The sequence below is a fragment of the Buceros rhinoceros genome, unplaced genomic scaffold (assembly GCF_000710305.1).
Source record: "Buceros rhinoceros silvestris isolate BGI_N320 unplaced genomic scaffold, ASM71030v1 scaffold21149, whole genome shotgun sequence".
Classification (NCBI taxonomy): Eukaryota; Metazoa; Chordata; class Aves; order Bucerotiformes; family Bucerotidae; genus Buceros; species Buceros rhinoceros.
Window position 1 is genome coordinate 6,016 of NW_010430004.1, and position 9,741 is coordinate 15,756.

A 9,741-nucleotide genomic window follows, 5' to 3' on the forward strand; every position below is an offset into this window, starting at 1 on the left:
GGTGGTTGGGACCTGGTTTAGGGAATCATGGCTGTGCGGGGATGTGACAATGTGAGGGATCTTCCCTGCAACTGACTTCCCTGAAGAGGGGCTGAGTCCATCCACCTTGCCATCCCCAAGCACGGCCTGTCCTTGTCCCTGGGGCAGGGGCAGCTGCTCTTCTAAGTCAACCAGGTAGGGTTTTGCAGCTCCCTGCCCTCTTTCTCCCCAGTCCATCCTCCAGCACTGTCTCTCCTGCAGGCGTCTGATCCCAGTCACTAACTTCTCCCTGGGGAGAGCCCAGTTAATACAGGCAGTCACTTGTTGCTGTAATCCTCTTTCTCCTTCCTTTCCCTCTGCTGGCTGAGCCCAAAGCCCTTCCCGGCAGCCAAACCTGTAGGTTCCTAATTAAAGCTTCAGCTCAAGGATGTAAAAGAATGTGAGCATCCCTCTGAGGCAGAGAGCATTAATGCAGTAGACAGGAGGGGAGAAGTGCAGTTCTATCCCAAGCTCATCTGAAAGCCCACACCTTCCTGGCTAGCAGCATGAGCTGAGCTCTGCCACCAGACCAGAGCTGCAGCCAAGGCAGAGGGCACAGGAGGGAGGGGATGCTGTTCCCCTCAGCCCCGCTCTGCGATGTCGCTGCTGTGAGTCTTCTCCCCTCCGTGATGTCACTCACTGGAGCTGGCGCAGGCATGGGAGCTGCTGGTGCCGTGTCCGGGAGCTGTGGGACAGGAGGGAGGGGATGCTGTTCCCCTCAGCCCCGCTCTGCGATGTCGCTGCTGTGAGTCTTCTCCCCTCCGTGATGTCACTCACTGAAGCTGGCGCAGGCATGGGAGCTGCTGGTGCCGTGTCTGGGAGCTGTGGGCTGAGCACAGTGGGGTAAGACTGGGCTTTGGTTTGCATGGCATTTGCTGGGCACACTTCCTATTAGTGTTACACTGATGGGTCATTTATTTGGCCTAATAACTGGGTGTCAGATGGTTAATTAATTATCAAAGTGGGCAGTGTGCTGGCAGGTTATTTATAGGAGTGACTTTTAACCACTTACTTAAGAATACTTACTCACTGATTTGCTTCTTGTCTGGTAGTGCTGTGGATAGACGGTGTGTAGACCATCATGAACTGTGTATGATACAGGGTACGTTAGGGATACAGGCAAGCACCAGGAGGGCGAACTCTGGGCAGGGAGGGTGCAGTCATGCCACCTGTGGAACGCCAGTGAGCAGGCTGGTCTCAGCACTACTTACATGAGCGGCTTGTAAGCCACCGTGCTGACCTGCAAGCGCTTCTCGTGGCCCGGTGCATGCCATCTTGGATGGGGTGCCTCAGTTTTGCTTTGGAATCCAGTGACAGTCACCTAGTTACAAGCAGCAGTGAAGGCAGGGGAGGGTCCTGGCTTGCTCTGGGTGGGTGGCCAGGTTAGAAGACTGCAATGCTTCCTTCTGGCTCCAGACACATCAGATTTTCAAAACCTGATGCATAAACAGATGCTGAGCACAGGGTGGGTTCTCCAGCCACCTTGTCTCCCCCTGAAAATCGGCAGCTTCTCTGCCACTGAGTTTACTGCTTCTCTGGTAGCTCCAAGAAAAGTCATCAGAGACTCCTAGCTTGTGGAGATGGAGGAATTTGCTTTGCCTCATGAGAACCTGTTGAACAGCAGAGGAAGTAAGAGAAATAAATTATTCAATGTAAAAATAAAATGCCCAGATCACCCGATACATTACTGGCAAGAAGCAATTCCTCTGGCACGGTGGCTCAGATCTCCTCTAGCGAAGGATAAGGATGTTAGGGGTCCATCAACCCTTGCTGTGCTGCAGGGGTGCCAGCACAGCCATCAGCTACAACCAGGAGGGCAGAGGGAACCTGCTATCTTAACACAGCAAATCCCGCTGGTTCCTCATCTGCTTTTTCTTTTTCTGATTGGTTTATTGCCTTCATCATTCCTGACACAGAGACATGGGAGCAGTCTGACAGCACAGCAGAGCCCTTCCCGACAGGGCAAGCCCAGGATAATCCCCGCCGCCAGGCACAGGGCCTCCCGTTGATCCTCTCCCTATATATTGTATTTCCAAGGTGCCTGTTCCCAGTATCTAGGAGCTCTATTTTCACGCTTTTTGAGGGGTGTGAATCTGCCAACCAGACAGTCCTTCACCAGCTGTAAACTGGTGCCATAACTCAAGAACTGTTTAACAGCTGTTAGATAACACAACTGGCACCACAAACTGTCTACCCTCCCTGAGAGTCTCTTCCCGTTCTGTGCATAAGCCGTATCTGTTCAGCATCTTCTATCCCTCCCTGCTTTTTTCTCCCTCCTCTCCTCAAATTCTGGTTGTGGCTGTGCTAACTGCTCAGTACCACATCACGTGAGCAGGTTGACATGATGGAACTAATCCCATTAAGATTTTTCACTCTCTTGGTGCTTTCAGGAAGGCCAAGACAAACAGTGGCCCAACAGCTGGGCTGGAAGGGCTGGCTTAAATCTTTGCAGTGGCAACACTTGAGCTGATATGCCCTGGCCCCAGTCCTCTGTACACAGCTGGAGCAGGGGGTGATGTGTGCCATTCCCCGAGATGTCCCTGTTGGGAGAGGGCCAGCTTCCATCCCTTCTGGAGACAGGTAGCACCTGGAGCCCCACAGATCCAGCCAGCCAGGAGCTCCAACCACAGCCACGCTGTTCCTGCTGGGGGCAGCGCCCCCTGGGCTTGCGGTCTCTGCTGATGGCACCTGTGCAGAGCAAGAGCCCATCTCCTCTGGGAGCAGCTCCCACTCGGAGGCCTGTATGAAAGTAATGGTTTCTCTAATTCGTCTTCCCCTATGAATGTCTTCTTCCCCTGACTGGCACATGAGCTTGGGACTTGGTTTCTAGTGGCGATGCTTGCCAAGCCTGCTGGGTATGCACACAGCCCTGCTTATTCCCAGAGGCCTTGCTTCAAGCCACATATGGACCAGCCATGACTCTGCCCCCACCTGCCCACACTCCTCCCAGCCCTGAGGAGGAGGATGGTGCTGGGATGGAGGCAATGATAGTGCAGGAAGAAGGGGCAGCTGATGGTGGCATGAGGGACAGGGTCCGTGCAGGGGCACAGGTAGTCTGTGCAGTACAGAGAGCAGAGGCAGGGGACACTGAGGCAGTAAGGGTGCTTGCTCGTCCCACAGCTTGAGATGCCACCATCCCATGGCCATGTGCAAATACTAGCCTCTCCCACTGCCTTCACTGCGCTGGTGGGGAGGGTGGCCATACGGGGAGGGATGGATAGGGCAAGAGGGAGTGAGACCCTCCATCTCACTGAGGTTGAGTACTCAGCAGGTGCTCAGTCACTAACTACACTCGATGGAGCACCTGCCTTTAGCCAATGCAGAATTTTTGGGTACAGGAGGACAAGCAGCAGTCCTTGACAGGGCTTTCTTCTTTCCTACCTGGTGACAAGCAGCACGGCACTTGGCAGGGGCTGATAGGCTATGAAGGATTGCCGGGGTGTCACATAAGATGTGTGGCAAGAAAATAGCAGGAGCTTTCTTCTGTGACCTTCTGCTGTGACAAGGAGGGGTGGGCAGGATTGGCTTTGCTTGCTTGCTCTGGAGCTGTCTTGTCACTAGACAGTGGTGGTACCCATGATCTCAGGCGGTGATCGGGACCTTGCTGTGCCAAGCTCTGTCCAGAACAGGTGAACCCCACTCAAATAACAACCTTCTCTGCTTGGATCTGTGGCTATCTGTGCCCAGTGTCTTCATTCACAATATGCAAGATGTTGAGTGTCTGCCTTGAGAACACGCTGAGTGTTGCAATGGCCACAGAAATCCGTAGAACAAAGGATGTTATTGGTGAAGAGTTGGAGGCTGCTAATGGTGTTGATGGAGAGGAGAAAACCAGCCATAAATCACTGCCGGAAGTCCTAGAGTGGGAGAAGACTAGTAATGGAGTTTGCTGTAGCTGACTGGTGAGGACAGGTCTGGGAGAGCAGGCGCTGAGTGCTTCAGACAAGGGATGGCATGTGCAGGCTGAAAAGCCAATTTGTGTCACGGGTAGGGGCCTCAGTCCCAGGAGCCTTTCTGGAGTGGCCTCTGGGCTTTGCCAAAGCTGCGTCCCCAGCCCAGCTGCAGTGCTGGCACGGAGGCAGGAGGCAAACTGGATGGAGACAGGGAAGGAATTGTGGGACAGGGGGCCTGAGGGGAGGGAGAGAAGAAACGTGCTCCTAGAGATGCAGGAGGAGAGAGGTGAGCCCTGGAGGGCATGGGAGGGGCGTTTAGTGGGGAGACCCCAGGGCCTGGAGAGGTCTCTTGGTGTCTGGGGGCTTCACAGTGTCAGGGACAGTGATGTGGCTGATGTGGGAGTGGAGATGGAGTCACCCTGGTGAGCCCTGTGCAGCACTGCCGCTCTCCTGTGTGCTCCCTCTGCCCTCGGGCACACCCTGGAGGCACAGGCAGAGCTGAGACTGCCTGAGGGCTGTGCCCGACACCCGCGCCCTCTGCACCCAGCCCGAGTGCTCTCCATCCCAAAGGCAAATGGCAGGATCTGTCCCCAGTGCCTGTGCAGGCACAATACGTGGCTTGGTCAGCTGCTCCCAGACCGGTGAATTCATAACCCCCTTGGCTTTCTCCCAGCTCCAGACTGAGCTGCCTGCCCTGCTCAGGAAGGCAGTGATGGGCTTTCCCGGTGAGCTTAGAGAGGGTATCAGGGGCAGAAGAGAGAGTTGGCACGATGGAGAGAGCAAAAGATGGGGGAAGAAGGGATGCCAAATAGGCTGGGGTGTGGCAAAAAATACCCGGGGTGTCTGAGGTGAGTGTGAGTGGGATACACATCTTCCGGCTTGTGCGTGTTGTATGTATCTTCACATCCTTAACTATTTTCATTACTCCTCCTACCCTATAAATGAGAGCTTGCTTTATTTTTGCCCTTCAGTGAAGGCTCATTTTCAAACTACCCATTGAAGTCCTTCTCCCTGAGGATGCAGTTGCCTCTGGCTCCACACACACGTTTCCAGCGTGACCTCTGGGTGGCATCCAACGGACATGTGAATGGGGCTGCGCCAGTCTTCTTCCTTCATTTCTGGTGACCAGTTTTACGGAGTGGGATAAGGTGGAATTTTCTTACTTTGGGCAACTGAGAACACAAGTCTCTTTCAAGACTGGTAATTAATTAAATACACTTAGAAGAAGATTCTAGTTCATGAATTAAAGTGAAAAAACTGAAACCCTCATTTTAGCAGAGATGAAGAAAGGTTTCTTTTCAAGATTTTAAAATTCTTCCTGGAAGAGCTGGGGTAGATGTCTGATTGCTGGCATGTCTGATGGGTTTGATTAACTGTTACATGGATGACAGCTAAATCTCCTCATCTCACTAAAGCAAAAAATTTAAAACTCATTTCAATTATACTGAAACCAACCCCCAAACTGCCACAATTACATATTTCTAAGCCATTTTATACACTTGTCACCTCTCTTTGCATCCCTGGCTGGATGGCCAGTAAGTATGGCAGCAGAAATCGTTTTCCTCTCCCTTGGTGCATCCCTTGCTCATGGAGCTGGATGCAAAGCTGGGCAGTGCTACCAGGCTTCCTCGCCTCATCAGTATTTAGCATTTATTATGTACCGAAGGGTGTTGCTCTCTTTTCAAAGCACTTTGTCTTAGTGGGACACGTAACAGGCTCAGAGGATAACAGTGCAGGTATATTTCTCTGTCCCTCACCCACTCTTTGCCCTGCACGTGTAAGAAAAGCCCAGCCGCTATCACACTGCAGCCTTGTTAATGTAGGAGCTGTCTTAATGGCTACGTTGGTACCCTGGCAGCCATGCTCCCATTTTCTCGCACTGCATCTCTTTAAAAAGCAGTATATTAAAGTATATTAAAGCCATAGCTGTTTCCTGATGGCAGAAATCTCCTACCCTCACCACAAACAACAGGCTAGGGCATTTCTTTTGACAGACTTTAAAAATACAAACTGATCCCAAAGCCTGCCAAAGCCTGTTTTGGAGAGGCGCATGTTAATGGTGTGTTTACACTTAGCAAACACCTCTTCGGGAGTCCCAGGTGTTAGGGGTCAGCACCATTACCTGGCTACCAGCAGCGGTGCCCATGGGCCTGGTGGGCAGTCCAGCAGGACCCCTGCCAGGTGGAGCTGCTAGAGAGGCTGCTGGTGGGTCAGGATGCTCTCGGCTCTTGGTTGGTGAAGGCCCAGCAGGTTGGGGGGGCCCTGGGTGGTGTGGGAGAGCCCACCTCCCCCAGAGATGCTGCTTCTCCTTCCCCTTCCAGGAGAATCTCTTTCATCCCACTACATCGGTTTTAGTCCATTGTTTTTATTTTTAAGGTCCATTCTCCACTTACCTTGGGATGTTAACCACAGGCATCTCAGTTTGGATTATGGCAGTTTTTCTGTCCATAATTCTTGCCACCTGTCATAAATAATTCCATGTAGCAGGCTGAGATGGCTGACTTCTCCCCGTATGTCTCCACGGCTGGTGTGACTGTGGCTGCAGTGTGATGTGGGACTGGGGGAAGGGGCCAGCATTTCCCCGACATTGCTGGCTGATGGATGGCACTCACATGGCCCCTTCCCTCTCAGGAGCCTGTTGGGGATGGGCTCTGAACAAGGCCAATCCGAATTACCCTGTTTGGGTTTCCAGCATCTGTGTCTGAGCAATGCCACCCCGTTGTCAAAGCCACCTCTCTTGGAAAGATTGGTGCCCCACAGCAGTATGTCTTGGGACTCACAGGAATTCCTTGGGCCTGAAGCTGTAGTGTAATTTGTTGTTTTCCCTGTCCCAGACTTCGTATTTCAGAAGGAGCTGTTTGCTGCCAGAGATACAGGTGAGCGGAGCGGGCCATGACTCGAGCTTTGCAGAGCAGCTCCGTCTTGAGGAGGTGCCTTAGGGAGGCCAGCAGGGCATGCCTAGGGCATACCATAAACCTGCTCGCATCCCCGGGGCAGGGCACCGGCTCCACGCCATGCTGTCCTTGCAGCAGGCGCTGCGCAGCGCTGCTCGCTTGCGCAGCCCCCCCCTTCTCCTGCTGACACCTGGCCTCCCTGCATGCCTTCCTGGGGCACACCAGGGCTGTGTTTTCAGCTGGGAGGCAGCTCCTCGCCCTGCCAAGAAGGGACCGTTGCACCCTGGCCAAGGGGCTGTCCTCAGCCCAGTTCCTGCTCCTCTCCTTGCAGCCCTGTCTGTCTCCTCCGTTGCTAAACGGGACACAAAACGTGCCTTCAAAGAGCTCCTGGGGGAAGGCTACAATGGCAGAGTAACACAGTAACGCCAGGAGATTTTCGAGCACTAACCAATAGCAGTGCTGACCTGGGAAACTGCCAGCACAGGGTGACAGGTATGACAGTCTCCCTTTCTGTCCCTGCTCCCTTTGCAGACTCCATGGACAACCTCTCTGCTCAACCCTGGCAGGCAAAGATGGCCAACCTGACCTATGACAACTTCACCCTGGGCAATCGCTCTGAGGTGGCCATCCAGCCTCCCACCAACTACAAGACAGTGGAGCTGGTTTTCATCGCCACAGTCACTGGCTCGCTCAGCCTTGTCACAGTGGTGGGGAACATCCTGGTGATGCTGTCCATCAAGGTGAACCGCCAGCTCCAGACTGTCAACAACTACTTCCTCTTCAGCCTGGCCTGTGCAGACCTCATTATCGGGGTTTTCTCCATGAACCTTTACAGTGTCTATATCATCAAAGGCTACTGGCCACTGGGGGCCGTGGTGTGTGACCTGTGGCTGGCCCTGGACTACGTGGTGAGCAATGCCTCTGTCATGAACTTGCTCATCATCAGCTTTGACCGATACTTCTGTGTCACCAAGCCCCTGACGTACCCAGCCAGGAGGACCACCAAGATGGCAGGTCTAATGATCGCAGCTGCGTGGATACTGTCCTTCATTCTCTGGGCCCCTGCCATCTTGTTCTGGCAGTTCATTGTGGGCAAGAGGACAGTCCCTGAGAGGGAATGCTACATCCAGTTCCTCTCCAATCCAGCGGTGACCTTTGGCACGGCTATTGCTGCTTTCTACCTGCCTGTGGTCATTATGACGGTGCTGTACATCCACATCTCCCTGGCCAGCAGGAGCAGAGTGAGAAGGCACAAGCCTGAAAGTAGGAAAGAGAGGAAAGGAAAGTCCCTCAGGTTTTTCAAGAGCACCCTAATCAAACAGAACAACAATAACTCCCCGAGAAAAGCCATGGAAGTGAAGGAGGAGGTGAGGAACGGGAAAGTGGATGACCAGCCCTCAGCACAGACGGAGGCCACTGCCCATCAAGAGGAGAAGGAGACTTCCAATGAATCCAGCACTGTCAGCATGACCCAGACAACAAAAGACAAGCCCACAGCAGAAGTCTTGCCAGCAGGGCAAGGACAAAGCCCATCTCACCCCCGGGTGAACCCATCTTCCAAGTGGTCCAAGATTAAGATTGTCACCAAGCAGACTGGAACTGAGTGTGTTACTGCCATCGAGATCATCCCAGCTAAGGCAAAAGCCTCTGACCACAACCCCCTGGCCAACAGCCGCCCAGCCAACGTTGCCAGGAAGTTTGCTAGCATTGCCAGGAGCCAAGTTCGGAAGAAGCGCCAGATGGCAGCTCGGGAGAAGAAAGTCACCCGCACCATATTTGCTATCCTGCTAGCCTTCATAGTGACGTGGACTCCATACAATGTGATGGTCCTCATTAACACCTTCTGTGAGACCTGTGTACCCGAAACAGTGTGGTCCATTGGCTACTGGCTCTGCTATGTCAACAGCACCATCAACCCAGCCTGCTATGCACTCTGCAATGCCACTTTCAAAAAAACCTTCAAGCACCTTCTTATGTGCCAGTACAGGAACATTGGCACAGCCAGATAAACGAGCGCTCGGGGACCACTTCGGCCACGTTACAGAAGCCCTTCCCTTTGCCTCCCTTGCTGGGGTGGGGGAGCCTCTGGTCCCCACTCACAACAGAGCAGACTGTGTGGTGATTGAAGATGATGCCCTTCATCCAAAGCTGACAAAGGTCCAAGGTACTGCTGATCTGCAGCTTCTTCAAGTTGCCCTAGGCCTGGGGACTAGCCTGGGGAGCCGGTGGGAAAGCTGGTGGCAAGAGGAGGAGATGTGTTCACCAGCAGCCCTCCCCAACTCCCCGCTCTTGAGAGGCTGGCCAAATGGCGTCAGATTTTGTCCTAAGACTGGATGCCTCTTCTCTGCCTGACTAATTGTGTCCGGGGCATCATAGCTTGTCTGCATGCAGACAGCCTAATGCTGGAGGCTTTCAATAGGCTTTTAAACCCTTTATTATCCAAGAAATTAGAAGAAACCAGGGTCAAACATTTGCCAGCCATCTTGGACCAGGCTGGCTTGGGCATGCTCACAGGGAGGCCCTGTGGCCTGGTCCAGCCAGGCCTCCTCCTGAGGCAGTCGAGAATGACCCAAGCAGTTGCAGCAAGATCCTTTCTTTCCCTTGAGAGACACCACTGCACATTCTTACCCAGGGACCACAGAAATTTTTCCCTGGGCTTCAGCTCCGCTCTTCTCTTCATGCCTTTTCTGCCCTCAGCCAGCAACTGGCTGGACAGATGACTAACCAAGAATCTCCTGGGTGAGGAGTAGGAAACCCAGTCACCTCCTACCTCCTACAACAATGGAAACTAAAACTGCAAAGAAAAGCAGTGGTGTGGCACAGGACTTTACGGCTCCAGGAAATGTAGCCCTGAGAATTGGGCAGCACCAACAGAGGAAATAATTGTATTTGGGAGGGATGGGGAAGCTGGGGAGGTCTCAGAGGGGGTTGGGAAG

The 9,741-nt window shown here is 53.3% G+C and overlaps 1 protein-coding gene across 1 annotated transcript; it reads left to right on the plus strand.

Moving 5' to 3' along the window:
• Positions 1-7,341: 7,341 nt before the first annotated feature.
• Positions 7,342-8,814, plus strand: CHRM4 (cholinergic receptor, muscarinic 4). Its single transcript, XM_010142877.1, has one exon. It carries the CDS (start codon positions 7,342-7,344, stop codon positions 8,812-8,814), a length of 1,473 nt encoding a protein of 490 aa, XP_010141179.1.
• The last annotated feature ends 927 nt before the right edge of the window (positions 8,815-9,741 follow it).